Here is a 24,299-nt window from a genome sequence, read left to right as displayed (position 1 = left end):
TTTTCAGAGAACCAAATTTTGGTTTTATTAATTTTCTCCATTGTTTTTATATTCTCTATTTCATTTATCTCTGTTTGAATCTTTATTATTTCATTTCTTCTGATAATTAGGTTTTATTTAATTTCCAGCCCTTAGGTTGCAAAAGTTAGGCTATTGATTTGAGAACTTTCTTGTTTTCTTCCTATGGTTTTAATGTTTTTCTTTTGAGTGATGTTGAATTTCTTTTTATATACTTAAGTCCCATTCATATTTCTTTTTTGTGAAATGTCATTTCATATTGATACTTTTGTTTTTTGCTTATTGATTTTATAAGCCCTCACACATGAAAGAAATTAGCTTTTTGTCTATAATTTGATTTGAAAATACATTTTCTGAATTTGTCATAATATTTTCTATTTGTGTAATTCTATTTTTTTTCCTATATCCATTATTTTCTACCATGAAGTTCCTCTAATCCTAATGAATGTTTTATAAATAAGTCCTATCATCACTAATGGACCCAGTTAAGAGATTACTTAATAAACATCCACTGTGTTAAATTATGAGGTCGTGAAGGTGAATAATAATTCCTACCTTCATGGATCTCAAACTATATAAAAGGAGAGACCATAAGGTAAACATGTTTTTTACTCATTCCTTCAAAATTTTTGTTCAGTATGGGTAAGGCAATGTCTAGGTGCAAGAAATAGAAATGTGAATGAGGTTGTTTTTACCACTGAGAGTACAGCTAATGGGAACACAGACATATAGGGTATAGGAGGTCTTATAACAAAATTTATATGGCTGGAAGGGTGACTTTCCCCCAGTTATTATTATTTTTAAGAATTTTTCTTAAAATTTCTTTATATGTTTTTCTATATAGACTTTATATTTGGCTAAATGTTTATTTCCAAAACATTAATAGCTCTTGGCATTTTATTGGAATCAAAAGTGAGGACTAATAACTTCATGGAGGTATATACTTTATTTATGGAAATTTTTTTATTTCTGGAATTAAAAAAATCATTGTAATTGGAATTTTTTCCCTCCATTGTATTTCCAAACTTCTTTTTATATATTAAAGGAATTGGTATATTAAATTTAGGAAATATTGAAGACTCAACTAATTTTCAGACTTACTTGAGGCAGAAGCATTTAACAGAGATTGCAGCTTGCTTACTTTACTCAGTAATACATCAGGTTATCTCATTATAATGTAGTCTAATCTGTTAGTTCTATTCCATGATAGTAAGGCTCTATGGTACAATAGTGTACAGTTATTTAAAAGTGGTATTTCTGTACTATGTAAGTAGTATAATTTGCTTTGATAACAGTTTTATAGAACCATGCAGTTTCTCTATTTAAACTGTTTTTTTCTGAATAAAGGGTTAGCTTGAATTATACAATTATTACATTACCAGAAGTGTATGTATCTTAATATGTATTTGAAAGCTGAAGAAAATGTTTTTTGACACAGAATTAGGCCAGTAGAGGGCTCTCCAAGTCAGTCTACAAGGACATATAGAAGTAGCTGGAGGGATATGGAAAAGGGGGCTGTAGAAAATATTAGAAGAATTTTAAATTATGTGGAGGAGTTAAAATATTGTCAAGAAATTAGAATTCAAAAGATAAGGCCAATTAATAAAAGGGAATACAAGGAAAATCCTAAGTATTAAATGGATAGCATAAATATATGGGATGAACTACTTTTCAGTAGATAGATACAGAGAGCTGAAAAATGGCAAGTGTTTAAGAGAAACAAGAGATGTAACAAAATTTACTAACAAATGAAAAATTTTTTGGTGTGTGAATAGTGCTTTTATTAATTGAATAAATTTGACATGTAATGTGTAAATTTAAGGTGTACAGCATGCTACTTTTAACACATTATATGTTAATGTAGCTATTGCATTAGATAGTTATAGAGTATGTTATTGTCCATATTCATTATACTGTGCATTAAATGTGTATGGCTTATTTACTACTACTTACAAGTTTGTACCCTTATACACTATCACTCTAATCTCCACCTCCCCATCTCCCATCTTTTGGTAACCACTGTTTTACTTCCTGTTTTTTACAGGTTTGACTTTTTTTAGATCCTTACACATAAGTGATACCATATGGTACTTCTCTTTCTCTGTCTGACTTATATTGCTTAACATAATGTACTTAAGGTCCATTCATGTCATCACAAATGGTAGGATATCTTCCTTTCTCATGGCTGGATAATATTCCACTGTGCATATATACCCTATCTTTTTTATCCACTGATGGGCCTGCGGGTTGTTCCCGTCTTTTAGCTATTATGAATAATGCTGTGATAGACATGGGAGGGTATACATATTGTCAAAATCCTGTTTGCATTTCCTTTGGGAATATACCTAGAAATAGAATTGCTGGAATAAATATAGATCTATTTTATTGGTCCATAGTGGCTGGACCACTTTATATTCCCACCAGTGCTGTGTAAGGGTTCATTTTTCACCACATCCTTGCCAGCATCTGTTATTTCTTGTCTTCTTGATGACAGTTATTCTGACTGGTGTGACAGGGTAGCTCATTGTGGTTTTGGTTTGCATTTTTCTGACTAATGATGTGGAACATTTTCCCATGTGTCTGTTGGCCATTTTGATGTTCTCTTTGGAAAAATGCCTGTTTAGTTCATTTGCCCATTTTTTGATTGGATTGTTTATTTCTAATTATTGAGTCCTTTATATATTTTGGATATTAATCCTTTTTTGATATATGGTTTCCTGAATTTTTTAAGATATTATTTATTGGAGAGAGTGAGAGATCACAAGCAGTGGGGGAGGAGTAAAGGGAGAAGCAGATTTCCTTGCTGAGCTAGAAGCACAATGCAGGGCTTCATCCCAGGTTCCTGGGATCATGACCTGAGCAGAAGGCAGATGCTTATGTGTCACCCAGCCATCCCCCTGAAATATTTTTGTATTCTATAGGTTGTTTTTCATTTTGTTAATTATCAGATCTTCTGTGCAGAAGTATTTGAGTTTGATGTACTTCCATTTGTTGATATTTTGCTTTTGTTGTTTGTGCTTTTGGTGTCACGTCCAAAAAACAAGTCATTGCTGAGACCAATATTGATGAATTTTCTCTCTGTGTTTCATTCTAGGAGTTTTGTGGTATTAGATCTTTTAAGTCTTAAATACATTTCAAGTTAACTTTTATGAGTGGTGTGAGATAGGGATTCAGTTTCATTGTTCTGCATGTGTTTCTGCAGTTTACCCAGCACATTTGTGAAAGAGACTTCCTTTCCTCTTTGGGTATTCTTGGCTTCCCTGTCAAATATGTTGACTGTATATGCCAGGATGTAATTCTGGAGCTCTCTGCTCCTTTTCATTGGTTGATGTGTCTTTTTTTTTTGTGCTAGTATTGTTTTTATTACCATGGCTTTTTAGTATAGTTGGAAATCCAGAAGCATGATTCCCCTTTGATTTTTTTTTTTCCTTTATTTCTCAGGATTTCTTTGGCTATTTGGGGTCTTCTGTTATTCCACACAAATTTTAGAGTTGTTTCTTCAATTCCTATGAAGAATAACAGAGGAATTCTTGCATTGGATGTATGAATAATGTTATTTTTTATTCACAGCATTTTATATATGCACATTTGGGGCCCATAGCCCCATTCATTCTAATTCCATAGCACATTAAACAAAAAGGAAATTATACTTTTAATATTCTATATATTCAAAGTTAAATAAAGTAATTTTTTGAAATAAAATAGCATTCTTTTATGAATTTATAGATGCAAAACATACTCATGAGAAATAACTCTATTTGCCTATTAAAAACTTTGAAAAGGCTTACAGTCAACATGTCCTGAAAAAAATCAGTAAATCACATAGGTAGAAAATGAGAAATAGTCTTTATCCTAAAATTCATACTTCTTAGATTTTTTTTTTTTTTTTTAGTAGTACAATTACTGAAATTGAAGAGAGACTTGTTATTTACAATGCCTTATACCAAAATTTCAACCTGTGGTTAACAGGCCTCTCAGGAGTGGGGCTAGGGGACCAGAATATAAAGAAACCTTTTCCCTTTTGTTAAAAACTGAGGAAGAGAGAGATGACTTCTTTTAATATAGGTGGGAACTTTGTAAAGACCAACCAATTGATATTTGTTTTAATTAAGCTTCATTGATGCATCATTTCTTGTTGTCTTTCCATTTTTTTCTTTTTTCTTTCCATTTATATACATTTTTTCTATTTTTTTCTTTTGGCTATTTTTTCTACTACCAAGTTTTTTGGTCTTAAAGAGCATTTTATAAATGATTTCCACCTTTACAAATGAGGTCATTCAACAAAACATAAACATCTAATGCGGTAAGTGCTAGGGTCACAAGAGTGAAGAATAGTTTCTCTTTAGATGGATTTTGAAGCCCTCAGAGACTGTGTAAAAAACCTGTTTATCCATTTCTTTAAAAATTATTTATGTTTACTATAGATAAGACACCATGTAGATGCCAGTAATATAAATGTGAGTCAAGTTGGTTTTTTTCTTCAAAGAATATACAATCTGTTGAAGAAGACAGATAAACAAGAGACAGTTGCAGCAAGTTTGAGGTGCCCAAATGAGATATATATAAAGTGCTATGGGAATCCATACTCAGAACACATAAATCAACCTTGAACCAAGGTTGGCTCAAGCTTCCTATAGGAAGGGATATCTGATCTGAGAACCTGATGAAGTGAAAGAATTTAGCCAAAAGACACAGAGTAATAGTGCTTGAGGCATAGTATATTGTATGTGAAAAGGTCCAAAGGCAAGAGAGGATGTAATCCATTTGGAAAACTACAAATTACTCCATTGGGATGAAGTGCAAAATGAGAGAAGAGTAGTGGTAAGAGATATGATTAAAGAGGTAAGCAGGAGTCAATAATAGCAAAGGCTCATAAAGTAAAGGGCCCATTTATCCCAGATTTATTTATTTATTTATTTATTTATTTATTTATTTTTATGATAGTCACAGAGAGAGAGAGAGAGAGAGAGAAAGGCAGAGACATAGGCAGAGGAAGAAGCAGGCTCCATGCACCGGGAGCCCGATGTGGGACTCGATCCCGGGTCTCCAGGATCGCGCCCTGGGCCAAAGGCAGGCGCCAAACCGCTGCGCCACCCAGGGATCCCCCAGATTTAGATTATAATTCAGTTAATGCCTGTGTACTAGCCATAATGATTAATAGCACCCTCTATATTTCTCTAAAGTGTCCTACTTTGGTTACCCCAGTGGCATAACAGAAATTTAAGGTAGGTATTGAGGCAGAAAACAGTTGGGAGGCTATCTTAGTAGTATGAAACTTAAATGAACACCTGAATTTTAAGTCAATGTTGGTCAGGAAAAGAAGAAGAATATTCAACATCTGTGTGACCAAGCATGGGCTTGATTTAATGACTTTAATGGATTAGAGAAATGATTCCCTAGTTTCAGATGGGCAAGATTGATTGGCTTATATTGTCAGAGACCAGGATAGAGATGACTGCATCAGGAATTAGTTTAGAGGAGAAAAATTATGAGTTAAGCTTGTATATCATATAGTAAAATTGGGACTGAGGTGAAGAATGAGGCTGATATTCATAGGTAGGTCTAAGGGAGAGATTAGAGATTTAGGATTTGTCAGCCCACATGGGTGGTTGTTGAAGCTTGGGCATGATCAGGTGTTCCAGGGAGTGAAGAAAATTGAACCCTAAAGTAAAGACAGGGACTAGCAGTATTTTAGAAGGCAGTAAAAGAGCACAACCTGTGAAAGAGCGTGGCAGGGGTGGGTGGGGGTGGCATTGTCTTAGACAGGAAGGGAAGACAGGCTTCACGGATTCAGTTGTTGGGGCACACTCAGAGGCTGAAAAAGCAATTTAAAGGCTTCAGGCAGTCTGGCTTCAGACCTTTCTCATTCTGTCTGCTTAATTTCACCTAGAAGTTCTACAGCTTATCTTGGAATGAAACACATTTCTGTAGTACAGATTTGCCCATACACAAGAGGTAGATAGAATGATGTCAGTATAGTTTTCAAGTCTCACTGGTTTATAGTGGTTTTTGTTTTGTTCTTCCAAGGCAAGGGGAATTAGAATAGTGAGAGTTAAATTAGGATCTTTGGCAGGCTGCAGAAAAGGCCTAGGCTCACCTACTGCTTTGACAGCAGAAGCCTCTTCAAGCTTCATTTTCAGAATATCGTTAGAGTACTGTTCTGCCTTGGGAAATGCACTCCCTCCTTGGTGGTTTCAGTTCATGACAGAGTGCGTTGCCTCCTAGCCGCCTGAATGGTAGGCCCTGCATTGCAGAGTTCTATCTATATCATCTCAACACCCACCAGACCCTCCAGCATTTTGACTGTGTCCGTGCATGTGGTTTAATATTCCCTGTGGCTGCCTGCCCAAAACGCTCAACTCTTCTCCTGTTACTGTTTTGATAAGTAATCTGGTTTAAGTTGCATAGGCTTTGAGTGGACTATTCTGATTTTTACTTTTCCTTTAAAGCCCTACTATTTTTTTTGCTTGACTTTTGAATGGTTTTCCAGAAATGTGTGTATGTTGTTGTCATAGAAATACCTATATTAACTAATCTGTAAAATTAATTTTAAATTTCGGAGTAGTTTTAGGTTCACTGCAGAGTTGAGCAGAATGTACAGAGAATCTCATATATCCTGTGCCGCCGCACACCTGAGCCTTCTCCACTCTTGGCATCCTGTATCAGTGAATCTTTGTTACAGTTGAACTTAGAGGGACACATCATTATCACTCAAAGGCCATAGTTCACATTGAGGTTCAATCTTGGTATTACAGTTCTGTGAGTTTGGACAAATGTATAATGACTTATACTCATTATTGTAGTATCGTACAGAACAGTTTCACTACCCTAAACATCTGTGCCTGTTCTTTCCCTCCTGTCCCTCAGCCCCTGGCAACAGTCTTTTTATTGGCTCCAGAGTTCTACCTCTTCCAGAATATGATACAGTTGGAACCATACGGTATATGGCCTTTATGATGGCTTCTTTCACTTTTTAATACACATTTAAATTTCCTCTATGTCCTTTCACATGTTGATAGCTCTGTCTTTTTAATGCTGAATAATGTTCCATGATCTGGATGTACCACAGTTTATTTATCCATTTACCTGCTGAAGGAAGTTTTTAGTTACTTTCAGGTTTTGGCAAATATGAAAAAAGCTGCTATAAACCTCCATGTGAAGTGTTTTGTGTAGGATGCTTTCTGTTCATTTGGGTAAATACCAAGGAACACAATTGTTTGATCATATGGTAAGAATATGTTCGTTTTTAAGTAACTGCAACTGTCTTTCAAAATAACGTATTACATTACATTCCCACTTGCAATGAATGGAAGTTTCTGTTGTTCCATGTCCTCACCATCATTTGGTATTGTCATTGTTTTGGATTTGGACCATTCTGACAGATGTGTGGGGGTAGGTGACTCATTTTAATTTGAAATTCCCTGAAGACATTTGATGTTTAACATCTTTTCATATATTTATTTGCCATCTGTATACTTTTCTTCAGTGAGGTGTCTGTTGAGGTCTTTTCCCCATTTTTAATTATGTTATTTTTTGAGTTTTAGGAGGTTTTTTTTTTTTTTTTTTGTATAGTTTGGATACAAATCCTTTATCAGATGTGTCTTTTGCCAATAGTTTCTACAATATGTGGCCTATCTTCTCATTTTCTTATAACGCCTTTTGCAGAGCAGAAATTTTTAATGAAATCCAGCGTGTTTCTTTCTTTTATGAATTATCTTTGGTAGTGTATCTAAAAGTCATTGCCATTTTCAAAGTCATTTAGGTTTTTTCATATGTTATCTTCAAGGGGCTTTATAGTTTTGTATTTTACATTTAGGTCTTTCTTCCATTTTGAAGAGTGGAAAACCATTTTCTTGCTTGTGGATGTCCCATTGTTACAGCATAATTTGTTGAAAAGACTTTCTTTACCCCATTGTACTGCCTTTGTTCCTTTGTCAAAAAGCAGTTGACTGTATTTATCTGGATCTGTTTCTGGGTTTTCTATTCTGTTCCATTGACCTGTTTGTCTGGGCTTTCCTCAGTGTCACACATTCTAGATTGCTATAGCTTTATTGTGAATATTGAAGTCAGGTAGTTCAGTACTCCATCTTTGGTTTTGTCCTTCAGTATTATGTTGGCTATCCTGGGTCTTTTGTTTTTCCATAGAAATTTTAGATAATTAGTTTGTTGCTATCCACAAAATAACTTGCTGGGATGTTGCCTGAGATTGCATTGAATCTATAGATTAAGCTAGGAAGAACCTAACATCTTGACCTTATTGAGTCAATCTATGAACATGGAATATCTCTTTATTTCGTTCTTCTTTGATGTCTTTGATAAGAGTCATATAACTTTCTTTATATAGATCTTGTATATATTTTGTTATATTTATACATACTTCATTTTTTGGAGGGCCTCTTGAAATCTTGCTATAATTGCTTATTAGTTTCAGTAAGGGCTTTGGGAGGGATTTTGTTTTGGTTTTGGTCTGTTTTAGGGATTTTCTATATAGGTGATCGTGGCATACATTTCTTTCTTCCTGGCATAATTTCCTTCTCTTATTATTGCATTCTCTAGGACTTCTAGTACAGTGGTGGGAGGGGAACATTCTTGCTTTGTTCCTGATATTAGCGGGAACACCTCACATTTTTTATCATTAATTCTGGTGTTAGCTGTAGGATTTTTATAGATGTTCTTTATTAAGTTGAGTAAGTTTGCCTCTATTCCAAGTTTGTTCAGAATTTTTATCATGAATAACTGTTGAATTTTGTCATATTATTTTCTGCATTTATTTGTGATCATATGATTTTTCCTTAGTAACCTATTGATGTGATAGATTACATTAATTGATTTTTGAATATCAAACCTGCCTTAATTGCGGGAATAAATTTTAGTTGGTCATTATGAATAACTCTTTTTATATATCCTAGTTTCTCCTAAGGTAGAAGCTTAGATAATTCATTTTAAATCTTTCTTTTTTTTTTTTCTAATATATGCACTTGGTGGTATAAATTTCCCTCTAAGCATTGCTTTCACTGCATCCCACAAATTTTAGATAATCTGTATTTTCATTTCCATTTAGTACAAAATATTTTAAAATTTCTTTTGAGATTTCTTCTTTGAACCATATATTATTTTGTAATGTGTTGTTTAATCTCCAAACATTTTGGGATTTATAGCTAGCTACCTTTCTGTTGGTTTCTAGTTTAATTCCATTTTGATTTGAGGGAGCATACATTGTACAATCTCTCTTCAATTTGTTAAGGCATATTTTATCACCCCAAATGTGGTCTGTTTTGGTGAATGTTCTATGTGAGCTTGAGAAGAATGTGTAATCTGAAGTAGTCTATACATGTCAATTACATCCAATAAATTGAGTGGGGATGTTTTTGAGTTCAGCTGTGTACTTGCTAATTTTCTGCTTGATGGATCTGTTCATTTCTGATAGAGGGTTGGTGGAGTCTCCAGCTGTTTTAATATATTTATCTGTTTCTCCTTTTAGTTCTCACTTTTTACCTCACATATTTTGCTGCTCTGTTGTCAGACACATACATATTAAGTCTTCTTGGAGTATTGACCGTTTCATGTAATACTCATTTTGATTCCTTACAACTTTCCTTGCTCTAAAGTCTGGTTTTCCTAAAATTAATATAATTACTCCACTTACCTTTTCTTATTTCAGACTTTTATTTAAATTCCAGTTAAACATCTAATGTAATATTGGCTTCAGGAGTAGAATTTCATGATGCATCACTTATATATAACACCCAGTGCTTATTGTAACAAGTGCCCTCTAGCCCATCTGCCGTCCACCTCCCTCCATCAACCCTCAGTTTGTTCTCTATTGTTAAAGGTCTCTTAGGGTTTGCCGCCTCCTCTCTCCTTCTCTATTTTTTTTTTCTTCCCACACGTTCATCTGTTTTGTTTCCTAAGTTCCATGTATGAGTGAAATCATACCTGGATTTGACGTGTGGTATCTGACAGTTTGGAGAAAATTCTCAGTCATTATTTCAAATACTGCTTTCATTTCTTCTGGTAATGTTACACCTTTTGTAGTTATCTCACAGTTCTTGGATATTCTGTTTTATTTTTTCTAGTCTTTTTTTCTCTTTGTCTTTTAGCTTCAGAAGTTTCTTATCATATCCTCAAGCTCAGATTGTTTCCTTATCTGTGTCCAGTCAACTAATTAGCCTATCAAAGACATTCTTTTATTTATTTACTTGAAAGAGTGAGAGTACACATGAGTGGGAGGAGGGTATCTACCGACTGAGCCACCCAGCCACCCCTTAAAGACATTTATTTCTCTTCCAGTATTTTTGGTGTCTAAAATTTTTTATTTCTTTCTAAGAATATCCACTTCTGTGGTCACATTCTCTGCCTGTTCTTGTTTGCTGTTTATCTTAGCATTAATGTCCTTTATTAGTCATAGTTTAAAAAAAAAATTCTGGTCTGATAATCCCGGCATTCCTGTCATATCTAACTCTGGTTCTCCTGCTTGTTCAATCTCTCCAGACCATGATTTTACCTTTTCATATATCTTGTATAGAGGAAGGAGAAGTACTCTCTAGTCCTATGATTGGGTCTTAGTATTTTAATGAGCCCTTTAGTACACCTGGACTGTGAAGTTCACTGGTGCTTCTGGGGTTTTTTCCTTTCCCACCCTTAGGTGGGGCAGGATGGTCAAGGCAACTGGAATTGAGTGTTTTCTTTTAGGTAGGTTAGCTCCCTTCTAGGTAACCTTCTGGGTAGATTAGTTTCTAGTTAAATAGTTTCTCCTGAAGGCAGGTTTTGTTAAGAACATAGCGTTCTGGTGTATTTCAAGATGGTTCCTTTTCTCCTCTTTCTGTTGGAAACATTGAAGAGATTTTCCCTGATATTCACTGTGAGGACCTGATAGAGCTTGTGGAAGTAAAACCAAACAGGTCAGGTGTCCCCTATGACTGGGTCTCCTTAGAATTTTTGACTTTCAGACTTATCCACACTGAGCCTCCAGTGGTTCGTCAATTTCAGTTCTGATTTTCCTATTTCAGCATTAGTTGCGAGGAGGATTCTGCTCTGGTAAGTGTGCCTTTCCCTATTCACCTGTTTCTCTAATTCTGGGGGTAGCATTATATTCTGTGACCTTACTTCTGACAGATCTAAGAATATCTGTCAGTTCATCTTGTTTACTTGTTATTGATAGATGGAGTGGAAATTTCTGAGCTCATTACATACTATAGTCCTTTTTTGTTTGTTTGTTTTTGTTTAGTTTCCTAGTCTAGCTTGGCCATCTTCCTCTCTGTCTGATGTTCATCTCTTTTTGTGTGTTCAACTAGCATCTTAATATCAATAGGTTCTACTTGTAATTAAGTACATCTGTTCTCCTATATGATCTCCTTAACCTCAGCTCAGAATGTGATCTTCCCTGTTACTTGACAAAATCTCAAACCTTGGTTATCTAACATTTCTTGTCTCTTTTTTAAAAAATATTTCTCTAAATTCTCTCAATTCTACATGTAGACTTCCTTCATTTTGTTCCCTATGCTCCTCAGCTCCTCTTTTTGTTCAGCTAAATAGGTTAGAATAATTGTTAAAGATTTATTTATTTTTACTTATTAAATGTTTTATTTATTTGTTAGAGCACGAGTAGGGTAAGGGGCAGAGGGCCCAATGCATCCTGGAACTCTAGGATCATGACGTGACCCGAAGGCAGATGCTTAACTGACTGAACCACTCAGGTGCTCCAAGATTTATTTATTTTAGAGAGAGAGAGAACATGGACATGTGTGCCACTGTGGGGAGGGGCAAAGAGAGAAAATCTTCAAGCCGACTCCCCACTGAGCATGGAGCCTGACAGGAGGCTGCCCCTCACAACCCCTGAGATCATGACCTGAGCTGAAACCAAGAGTTGGATCCTTAACTGAGCTCCCTGGGAGGCCCTAGATTAATTTCTTAAAGAGAATTCATATCCATTCTCAGTATCTTTTAATTCCTGCTGTCCACTGCTTACATTTGTTGTAGTACTCACTTGTCCTCCTTTTTCTTTTCCCTTCAATCAAAACTTACTGAGAATCTTACACATGGGGCTGTAGGGAATACAGAAATGTATAAATTTACAAAACAGAGTTCACAATGTTCTTAAATCATGTTACTTTCTTGTTATGAAACCATCACAGTGTTCCCATTTCCTATGAATTAAGATTTAACTCTGAACCTTGTGATTCTATTATATGGTTCCACTTAAGATTTTTACATTTTTTTCCTTCTATCCATCCCCCCTCTTATACTCCATACTTTAAACAGATATTGGTACTCTCTGCATTTATTCCATTCTACCTTTTTAAAATGTTCTTTCTGGAATACTTTTCTTTCTTTCTCCATTCCTACCAGAATCTTCCTTGTTTTCAAAGTCTATCTCAAAAGCCATGACCCCAGTAAAGCCTTTTCCTCATTCTCCCAGTGGTGGCTTCATTTATCCTCCAACTTCCCCATACTTTGTACTAAAGATGACTTTTCTTTGGCTACCATATTATATGGTGTCCTATATATAATGATCTGAGAATTTCCCTTATGCTTCTGATAGAATTTGAGTTTTTAAAGGACAGTGCTAGAGTCTGTCATCTTTGAAATAACCAGCACATGATAAGTGCTATTTATGTAATTTTTTAATTGTATCTCCACCTTTGGTGAAGTATGAATTCTTCAAGGTCTAATTCAAGTTCACTTCTATAACCCTTCCCTTAGGCACTACAGTACAACTATCTTAGCAGTTAGACAGTTTCCATTGTCTTTTTTTTGTGTGACACTTCATAAAACTGGTGGGACTTTGCTTTATAAATTGTTGAATCCCAGTACACAATTCCTAACATGTGCTTAGTAAATATTTGTTGAATAAGTGGGAAAGTTATCTGTTTCTCTACTTTCACATTACTTTATTGGTATCTCTTACAGCACTTATCACATCCTAATTTATTTGAGGAAACATTTGTATTTTCTATCTGCCTTTTCCTGGTTGTAATGCTGCAAGGGAAATGGTAAGGGAAAGATCTCATCTAAATTCCTTACAAAGCCTCACTCATGGAAACAGGAATACATTCGTTCAGTCAAATTATTTTTTTTTGAGCTCTTATTTTATGCCAGTGATTATTCTATGAAATAAGGATCTAAGAGCAACTAAGATGGGTAAAAATTCCTGCTTTCATGGACCTTACTTTCTAGTTAGGGGAAACACTGTATTAATACTTAGCAAGTTTAATATTAGCTGGAAATTATCACCTGTAAAGAGTTTTTTCTTTTTATTTCCCCAGAACTTTCACTTCTATTTAATGTATTATTTACATCTCTTAATTATACTTTTTAGTCTCTATATCTCTAATTACACTTTCTTTTTGCCTTTTATTAAGCTTCTGTTTATGTGATAGAAACTCTACATATTTTACCTGTGTTCTCCAAAAAACAAAAACAAACAAAAAAACACTGCAAAGTACTTTCTTATTTCTGTTCTATAGATAAGAAGACTGAGGCGTGGCGTTGGTAAGCAAATTAATTTGATTTAATTATGGCATATAACTAAGTAGAGGTGAGATTTATGCCAAGATCTGTTTGTTGCTAAAGCCTAGATGTACTCTCGTACTATACCTTATTTCCCGTTTCTTTCCATTTTTTCAAGATAAGTAAACTTCTAACCTCTCTTTTTTCTTTCCTGATAGCCACAATATGAGAACAGTTCACTCCAGACTCCATTCTCTGATCAATCAGTGTCCCATTCCCAGCAAGAGGAACTTGAGCAAAAGCTTGCATCTACTGAGAAAGAGGTTTTGCAGCTCAATCAGTTTCTTAAGCAAAGAATAAGCCAATTTAGTGAAGAGAAGAAGAAACTGGAGGAAAAGGTAGATATTTTTTAATAAAGTTGAATTAAGTCAATAACATTCCTTCAACATATAATCATTGGTTATCTACTGTATTTTAAGTGTGTGTTATACCAGGTTGCACATTTATATTGAAATGATTAGTTTTGTAGTGACTTTTGAGAAACCCTGTGCTATCAACAAAAATACAAATGTGGGAGGGATTAAAATATTTTCTCACCTGAGATTTGTTAATTAACAGATTGTGTGAAAATTATGATTCAGGGATGCCTGGCTGGCTCAGTTGGTAGAGCATGCAATTCTTGATCTCAGGGTCATCAGTTTGAGCTCCACATTGGGCATGGAGCCTACTTAAAAAAAAAAAAAAAAAGAAAGAAAGAAAATTATGATGATTCAGTGGATACAATTTTTAAAATATATTTTTATATTTCATCTAAAGTTTTCTCATTTTTAATTACTTTTGGTGTCCAATGCTTAATAAAATTAATTTATATATTAACTACATATTTAATGTAGTTGGTAAATCTGAAGAATGGGCTGGGTGGCCACTTCCTACTTGGATATCTTAAGAATATTTCAGACTGTTCAGGTCCAAAACATAATTTGCCTACCACGTGCCCTCTTCTTAAAACAAAAATTTTCTTCAATGTTCATTACTGTATATTCAGTCATTCATGCTGGAAATCTTACTAACACTGATTAAGCCTGTCTCCTAATTATATAAAAGAATCTGTCCAACACTACCAGACCAGTCTAAATTATCATGTCTTGGCAAAGATTTTATAAGAGCCTCTTCATTAGTGTCTCTGAATCCAGTCTTGCCCTGCCTGTCTGCTTTCCCTCTATCTCCAATAACTTTCTTTTTGTGATTATTAATTCCATGTATTTTTATTATATTTTGAAAAAGCAAAGCATAATTTATATATGGTCAAATATATAAATCTTAGGTGTTCAGTTTGGTATTATTAATAGTATATAGTCATATAACTGCTATCTAAAATGAGACACAAAACATATCAATCACCAGGGTATGTGGCTGGCTTATTTGGTAGAATATGTGACTCTTGATCTCAGGGTCATGAGTTTGAGCCCCACGTTGGACATGGAGTTTGCTTAAAAAAAAAAAAAAAAAAAAACCCAACACGTCAGTCACCTAAGAAGTTCCCTTGTGCTTCTTTCTAGTCCAGTCTTCTTCCTCTTTCTGAAACACTGTTATTGCCATAGATTAGTTTTGAATCTTCTTGGACTTCATATAAATGGAGTCAACTGTATATATTCTTTTGTGTTGGTCTTCTTTCACTTAATATCTTTGAGATTTATTTATATCATTGCATGGATTCCTATCTACTGCTGAGTTGCATTCCATCATATAGACGGATCACCTCCTGTCTTGTTAATGGACATTTGAATTGTTTGCATTTTGGGGAAATTATGAATAAGGCCACTGTGAGCATTCTTGCACCAGACATTTTTCATTTCTCCTGGATAAATTCCTAAGAGTGGAATTTCTGAGTTACATATTTCATAGGGTAAATGTTTAACTTCTATAAGAAACTACTGAATTCTGCACACTTAGTGACCTTTCTGAGTTGGCCGTGTGGGTTGGCTACCCTGAGCCAGTTGTCCTGTGCTGAGATGCTTCAGAGCCTTATTAAAAATGCTTAGATCCCCATGAAACCTTACTATACCCAAGTGCACCAAGAGATTTGGGTACGAATGAGGTTGATGGGCTTCATCGTGTATAAAATTAGGAGTGCTGATTAAAGAAGTAAAGCTTTGAAAGCTTCAAGTCCTGCACCTGCTTGTGGTCATCATTAACCACCTTTACTTGGAGTACACATCAGATAGAACATAACCCTGGCTGCAAATTTCAGTAAGCTGTTAGATGGGAATGTGGAACATCACTGTGCACTTGTAGAAGTGCTGCTTCCTTTGTGATAGAAATAAATGTACCTTTGAAATGCCAAAGAGAGAGATTGGAAGAAAGAAATCTGCGTTCTAGTATTTGTATCATTTAACACGTCCACTATCAATATGTGAGAGTTCCAGTTGCTCCATGGCCACCTAGCCCATTCTTCAGAGTATGGAGGACTGAACTTTTTAAAAGGAATATCCAATCATTTCACTTACATTACCCAACAGTGCCATCTCAGTGTTGTCTTTAAAATAAGAATCAGGGACGCCTGGGTGGCTCAGTGGTTTGGCGCCTACCTTTGGCTCAGGGCGTGATCCTGGAGTCCTGGGATCAAGTCCCACATCGGGCTCCCTGCAGGGGGCCTGCTTCTCCCTCTGCCTGTGTCTCTGCCTCTCTCCCTGTGTGTCTCTCATGAATAAATAAAATCTTTAAAAAATAAAAATAAAAATAAAATAAGAATCAGGGCAGCCCGGGTGGCTCAGCGGTTTAGCGCCGCCTTCAGCCCAGGGCATGATCCTGGAGTCCTGGGATCAAGTCCCACATCGGGCTCCCTGCATGGAGCCTGCTTCTCCCTCTGCCTGTGTCTCTGCACCCCCCTTGAATAAATAAATAAAATATTAAAAAATAAAATAAGAATCAAATTCTTTCCATGGCCAGAAAGACTCTAATTGTATAACCGCAGGCTCTGTCAATCTCACTTTAGTATGCTGTTTCTTTTCTTTTTCTTTTTAGTACGCTGTTTCATGGTACAGTGCTTATAGTTGGTACAGTGGTCATAATTTGTTTCTTGGTCCCAAGAATCTTGACACAAAGTTTTTTCTCTTTGGTAAATACTTGACTATCTTCTCCCAATACTCCGTTACCTATTTATTTTGTTAAGTGTCATCTTAAATATCTTTCTCCTCCATCCTCTTCCTTTATATGTGTAGAGCATTTTGTTCTTGTTTTTCCAGTGTTTAACATGATTTTGATAATCATTATGTTTTAGTATTTCTCTGTATGCTCCAGGATGGTAGGGACATAGCAGTTTTGTCACTGTAGCATGTATAGCACCAGCCATGGTACCTGGCATATTAAATGGATGGATGGATGGATGCTTTCAAGTGATTTTTGCCAACAGGAAAGAAAAGAGAGTGGGATAAGCCCATCAAAGGACTCTGGAAAGAATAATTAGAGATATTAAAGATGTCAGAGGAGTGCGTGATAGAGCAAATTCCTGAGATAAATAGAGAAAGGTTGATAACAGATACCAAGATGGGGAATTACTTTAGGAAAAGAGGAACAGTTTTTCTCTGCAGTGAGGGAATTGAGAATGGAACTGTGTAGAATAGAAAAATTAAGGAGGAGGGTTAGTGTGGATGGTAGAGGTTGTGCCAGAGGCCACGGAGATGATTTGAATTCTTGAAGGGAGTGTAGATGCTGGTAAATAGACTCACGGGTAATGCATCAACTGACCAGCGTGTTAAGCCCACATGAGATTGGATTGCATTATTTCTTCTGCATTTCCTCTTTGTTATCCTGATACACAATAGGAAAACATTTGATGTGATAATAACAATAGAAGTTACTCTGATAAGCTTTTTCTTGTATATGCCAGACAGCATGTTAAGGTGCATTAAATACGTTTTCTTATTTAATATTAACTAATCTCACAAAAATCCTAATGCATAAATACTATACCCCCTTTTTTAAAAATGAACTAAATGATGTTTGGAGAAAAGTTGAGTAATTTGTCTAGTTGCATGTAGGTATAACTGTCACAAAGCTAGGAGTAAAATTCAAGACAGTTTAATGCTACAGCCGATGCTTGGCTTCTAATAATAATTTAGAAAAATAAAACATAGAGGAAAGCTTTTCCTCAGTAATCTGTTTTGTTTTAATAACTATTTAAAATGAAGAAAAATACATTCATTTATAAACCTTTTCTGAAAACAGAGCCCCTCCTATTGCCTTTGAGGAATAATCTCAGTACTAAATAATATCTTCTTGAAAGGAAAAACCTAACCTTTTACAAATGGGATAGGGGAGATTTATTAGTAATACCTCATTTTACCTGGAGATAATTACTGGAGTTCAGATTTTAGTAATCAGCATAAAACTTGAAAGTTTAAAAAACAAAACACAAAGAGCTTCTCCTTAGTGAAGAGGGTTAAAAAAATCCCAAGACCCAGTGATTATGTGTAATCCACTTGTAGTCAGTCAACAAATAGCAAAAACAGTATTCAGTAGGAGATTGTTGGCAAAGATTTGTGATCAAAAGCAGCAGGCTTGACCTGACATCAAAGAAGGCAGTTGACCAGCCAAAGAAAAAGAAGAAAACCAGGACATCTTTGCATAGTAGAAGACATCATGACTAACCTATTCTATTGGCTGCTTTTCGGGGACATCATTGTGTCACACTTCAGACACTTAAAAAAAAAATTAAAAATAAATTAGGGAGCCCATAGTAAAAATAGACTGGCTAGTTATTTCTATAAGTTACAGGGTCACTTGCTAAGGCAAGAATAGGCTTTGTCAATGGGGAATCCAGGCACAGCTGGTTTCTAGAGAATTTATGGAAATCTGGTTGTGTGTAGTGTGAAAGAATTGAAAGAACATTGGCTTTTCAGTCAGATGATTTATATCTAAATCTCATCTCTGTGTCAGTGACTTGCAGTTAAGTTAATAAAGGGCTGTGGACCTCATATTCAAAAAGTTAATTACATGTCTTTTTTGGAAAAATGTTCACATCCTCTGCTTAGTTTGTAATCATATTTGTTTTTTGGTATTGATTGTATAAGTTCTTTATGTATTTTGGATATTAACTCCTTATTCGATACATCATTTGCAAGACGCTTAAAGTTGCTAAGTATCACTAATCATCAGGGAAATTCAAATCAAAACCATGAGATAATCACCTTACACTTCAGAATAGCTAAAATAAAAAAATGTAAGAAATAACAAGTGTTGATGAGGAGAAAAAAAAAAAAAGTTTGTGCACTGTTGATAGGAATGCAAATTGGTATAGCCACTGTGGAAAATAGTATGAAGGCTCCTTTAGAAATAGAATTACTATACGATCCAATAATTCCACTACTGGGTATTTACCCAAAGAAAATGAAAACACTAATTCAAAAATATATATGCAGTCCTGTGTTTATTGCAGCACTGTTTACAATAGCCAAGATATGGAAGCAGCCCAAATGTTTACTGATAAATGAATGGATAAAGATTTGATACATATAAACACTACTGAATATTACTCAGCTGTAAAAAAGGAGATCTTATTGTTTACAATAACACAGATAGATGTAGGGAGTATAATGCTAGGTGAAATAAGCCAGAGAAAAACATACACCATATAATTTCACTCATCTGTGGAATTTAAGAAACAAAACAAATGAACAATGAGGGAAGCGAAATTAAAAAACAGAGTCTGAAATACAGAAAACAAACTGGTGGTTACCAGAGGGGCTATGTGGAGCTGGGAGAGGAGTGGTAAAAAGATAGAGGGAATCAAGAGTACACTTATTTTGATGAACACTGAATGATGTATACAGTGCTTGAATTATTATACTGTACACCTGAAAATAAAATAACACTATGTTAATTATACTTTAGTGAAAAAAGAAGGGGGAAAATGAGAGGAAAAAAGAAATTGTATTATGTGGTCTTTCAGATCACTATCAAAGTCAGCAGTCTGTGAGTTCTGTTCAATCACAAATTGTCACACCAGCACACTGGCCTTAATCCTGAGAAAGCACCAGTAAAAGGATTTGTCAGTTTTACCAGTGTTGGTCCTTACCCAATGTAATAAATGGATCCTAATGTTATTGATGGAATAGAATAAATGAAAGGAGATGTGATTTTCTAAGTAAGGTTTTCTTAATAAAAGTTGTTAAACATTGGACTCGAAGGGAATTGGATAAGGCATGAAAAAAAAACTAGGCTGTGCAAAGTGTTAGCTTTAATAAAATTGGGGAGAGTAAGTCATACTACTAATTATTGGCACTTATTTCCCTGGTGAATGTGGGAAAAGGCTGTAAAAATATTTTAGAACCCTGTAAGTTTCTAAATTTTGAAAGACTGGAAATTTAAGGTGAAATAGAGTCTGGAGTTTATTTTTTAGGTAACTGTATACACATTTATAATTGATCTGAAATATTAAAGAACTTTGAATATATGATATGAAATTTAAAGAGAACATTTTTCAAGTTTGGAAGGGTGAAAAAATTAGTACATAAAAATCTGAGGTTCAGTCTACACAAAGTGGGATAGTCTGGAATCATATAGTATATGTGTCCTACAGTAGGTGTTCAATTTTAACATATTCCATCAATCCTAAAATGACATTAGTGGTGCAGCACACCTTCATTATATGTAATTTTGAGAAAGAAAATATGTTGCATATTCAATTATGACATAATACTTTTAACAGTTGCCTTGGCTTGAGGTGTGGATGGGTCTCACTAGTGCTCTCATTTCTTCCCAAGTATCTGGTAATTTTGGTAAATTCTCCTGGCTTTGATTGCATTTCTTGAGTACATGATAAGCAATTTCTTAGCAAATCAGTAACAGAACAGCTTTAAATACTTTTAGATATCTTCCTTTCTTAATTCACATAAAACATTTGGATATAGCTTTGTAAGAAATAAGAAATTGAGGTCTGGAGATGAATATTACTGGTTTTAACATTATACCCTGTGGCTCTGTTTGTTTTTCTGGATACTCAGTAACTTTTTTTCAACACCAAGTTATAATGTAACATTGTTAAGGTATTTTAAACATCATTTAAATTCAGCACATAATTGTAGCACATACACACTGTTGAAATGGCACAGATAGGAATAGCTTTGACCAAGTTTGCACATGTGCAGGCAATGAAAACTGTATCATTACTGCTAACTGGCTGACTGTAGTTTATAGGATGCCATTGGTTGTAAAAGCAGACAAAATTTAAAAACTCTTGACTTCAGTGATACGAAAATTTATAAAAATGTGAATCTTAGAATTGATGAAATAAGGTGAATCTAATTTGAGTTGGTGGTAGCCTTAGCTGTAACCTAGAACTGTTGGTTTTGTTATTATTTTTTAATGCCACAAAGCTCCTGAAGATTTATAATTTTTTTCTTTAGCTTAAAACCAGAGATAGATATATCAGTAGCTTGAAAAAGAAATGCCAGAAGGAATCCGAACAAAACAAAGAAAAGCAGAGAAGAATCGAGACCTTGGAAAAGTATCTGGCTGATCTTCCAACTCTAGATGATGTGCAGAGTCAGAGTCTACAGGTAACAAAACTAAAATGCTCATCTTTAAATGACATGAAAACATACTGCTTTCTTAGGTTGACTCCAGAAATTTCAAAATCTTTATAACTTAAAATTTTATATATTTGTCTAATTATGTTAAATGTGTTTAATTGCTGTTTTTAGGATTAAATTTAATTAGAAACTTTAAGCGTGAGTTTGTCTTTCTTATTAATATATGATTACTTTCCTATGAAAGCTGTATATTAACTTCTTAACATTCTACTCTAAAAGGTAGTTTTGAAGCCAGTCTGACAGCCCCATCCCCTTAAGTGCACCACAGTTCTCACTTAATCTAATATTCTCTGGGATCCATCAAGGCTCAACGAGACTTCAAGACCTTTTCTTTTCTTTTCTTTTCTTTTCTTTTCTTTTCTTTTCTTTTCTTTTCTTTTCTTTTCTTTTCTTTTCTTTTTCTTTTTCTTTTTCTTTTCTTTTCTTTCTTTTCTTTTCTTTCTTTTTCTTTTCTTTTCTTTTCTTCTTTTCTCTCTTTCTCTTCTCTTCTCTTCTCTTCTCTTCTCTTCTCTTCTCTTCTCTTCTCTTCTCTTCTCTATTTACTTATTCATTCTATTTTTCCAGATACTTGTTTTCTTCATTTTTTCTTGACCTTTCCACAAATTCTTACACCTTAGTCTGTGGTCTCCATTCACTCCTCTGATCTCTTCTGACCATTTTTCTTTCTTGATGCCTCAACAGAGTCTTTCTACCAATTTTGGTGAAACCTGTCTTCTAGAAATCTTACTTATAAATCTGTTAAACCTACGCTTCAGTCTTCTCCCTTCTTCTCATCATGGAATTCTCAACTCAGCACTGTGACATTCAAGGATAGAAATTTTTTTGTTCTGGATTCTGTCCTGTGCATTAAAGGATGTTTCACAGCATTCTTGACTCTACCTACCAGATGCCGATAGCACTGCTCCTACCCTCCTCCCTCCCCCAAACCAGAACTGTAGACATTTCCAAGTATCTCTTGGGCAGGGAGAGAAATCACTCTCAGTCGTGAATTACTGGTTTAATCCATGGAGTGTCATTATTGTACAGACTCTAGGCCTAGAATGGACTCTCTGTCTATATTAATTTATAAATTGTAAGACTAAGAGACGATAATGTCAGGAAGGAACTAAAGAAGTACCACAGGGGTTTGTATGAGTAGGAATAGAGAGAATTATAGTTTGAAAAACATGTGTTCGTGACAGTGTAGAGCCATTAAAATCCTTATCTACTGTTGATGGGAATATAAAGTGGCATAGCCACTGTGGAAAGCCATACATTTCCTTTAAAAATTACCATTGGGGATCCCTGGGTGGCTCAGTGGTTTAGCGCCTGCCTTTGGCCCAGGGCATGATCCTGGAAACCCGGGATCAAGTCCTCAAGTCCCACATCAGGCTCCCTGCATGGAGCCTGCTTCTCCCTCTGCCTGTGTCTTTACCTCTCTCTCTCTCTCTCTCTCTCATGAATATAAATAAAATCTTTTAAAAAAATTTACCATCAATTCACCTGGGTATGTACCCAAAAGAATTGAGAGCAAAGTCTCAAACATGTTTGTAGATGACATACGTTCATAATAACATTTAAAGGCAACCCAAGTGTCCACTGATGGATGAATGGATAAAATGACACATACACATAAAATTCAGATATAAAAAAGAATGGAATTTTGAAACATGGATAAGCTTGAATACATTGTGCTAAATGATATAAGCCAAACCTAAAAGGTAAATACTCTGTGAGGTACTTAGAGTAGTCAAGTGCATAGAAGCAGAGAGTTAGAGTGTGGTTGCTGGAGGCTGACGGTGCAGCTGAAAGGGAAATTGTTAATGAGCACAGAGTTTGCTTTACAAAATGAAAAGAGTTCTTGTGATTAAACAACAATGTGAATGTACTTAAACACTATGGAATTGTAATTTTAAATGCAATAAAGATGATAAATTTTGTGTTATGCATGTTTTATCATTTTTATTTTTAAAAAAATAAAAATTTAAAAATGCCCCCAAACTGAGATCATTTACCTTTCTCTGTCTTGTAGAAATTTCTTTTTTTTCTTTTTTTTTTTTTAAGACTTTATTTTGGAGAGCAAGAGCATCAAGCATGGGGGGGGCGGGGCAGAGGAAGAAGAGGATCTTACCCAGATTCCACATTAGTGCAGAGCTTGATGTGGGGGTCAATCCCAGATTCCTGAGATCATGACATGACCTGACCTGAAACCAAGAGTCAGACGCCTGACTGACTGCACCACCCAGGCGCCTTTGTCTTCTAGGAATTTCTGACCCTATTCTCCATAATCTCATTCTCCTAGCTCCCTTGAGACACAAAGGGGGAAATGAAGTATTATTAAGTACTCTAGATATAGATAAGGTATAGAGTAATTTTAACCACAAGCTTGTTAATAAGAACATTGTAACAGTTCCTAGTAGAAACACATTTAATATTCTGTGTGTTATGAATTTTCTCCTTAGCTTCAGGTTCTAGAAGAAAAAAATAAGAATTTGCAAGAGACTCTCCTAGATATGGAAAAAAAGCTTGAAGAGATCAAAAAACAGTGTCAAGAAAAGGAGGCACAGCTAATATGCCAGAAAAAGAAAGAAAAGGAGTTGGTAACTACAGTTCAGAGGTAAGAAAATCTTCAGTATTTTTTATACCTGCTTTTGTTATTTATATTTTTCATGAAACATTTCACTTAAAATACATTAATTTATAGTTACTACTGTAGTGTTACCTTAAAGATATACTCTTAAGAACCATTAAGTATTATGTCATTGAAACAGGTTGTTTTGCCTATGATTTGACATCTTAATGCAACATCCTGATACCTTATCAAACGTTTTAGATGAGAATAGTTAAAATCTACCCCCCACCAAAAAAAACCCAACCAGTTGAAAACTGAAAGAATTAGCACAGTTTCATTGCTTTGCCAAAAGTAAGTATAAATTCTAGATAATAAAGAGAGGCAGTCAGATACTCAAGCTGCACTCCTTACTGTGATATATTAGAGGTAAATTGGCTCCCATTTTACCTTACTGCAGAGCAACAGGTGTGGCCGTTGTGCCAGGTGTCTTCCAAGTTTACTTACATATCTTGCTTCATAGTACTCTTCTCTTTTAAATTAATACAGTTAGAATGATAGGGAATATCACTTGTTAGTACATTTAGGTAATATCTTTAAGCTGGAAAATTAATACTAGATTCCTGAAAAACCTAGAGAACTATGTTATATATACATCTACATGTACTCTCCGTTTTATAGAACTTAACCTT

The 24,299-nt window shown here is 34.9% G+C and overlaps 1 protein-coding gene and 1 pseudogene across 2 annotated transcripts in view; both read left to right on the top strand.

Annotated features, from left to right (window-relative positions):
- CEP85L (centrosomal protein 85 like) overlaps positions 1-24,299 on the top strand; it is a 146,918-nt gene that overhangs the window by 98,491 nt on the left and 24,128 nt on the right. For both annotated transcript variants that reach the window (XM_038526648.1, XM_038526649.1), the window contains exons 6-8: positions 13,686-13,865; positions 20,874-21,026; positions 23,501-23,655. In XM_038526648.1, the coding sequence (XP_038382576.1) occupies positions 13,686-13,865; positions 20,874-21,026; positions 23,501-23,655 (488 nt within the window). The remainder of the gene's footprint in view (positions 1-13,685; positions 13,866-20,873; positions 21,027-23,500; positions 23,656-24,299) is intronic.
- Positions 15,004-15,921, top strand: LOC106558793 (annotated as a pseudogene).

This window comes from Canis lupus, chromosome 1 (genome assembly GCF_011100685.1).
Source record: "Canis lupus familiaris isolate Mischka breed German Shepherd chromosome 1, alternate assembly UU_Cfam_GSD_1.0, whole genome shotgun sequence".
Classification (NCBI taxonomy): Eukaryota; Metazoa; Chordata; class Mammalia; order Carnivora; family Canidae; genus Canis; species Canis lupus.
Note: the sequence above shows the minus strand (reverse complement) of the source record. Positions and strands in the feature narration are given on the sequence as shown.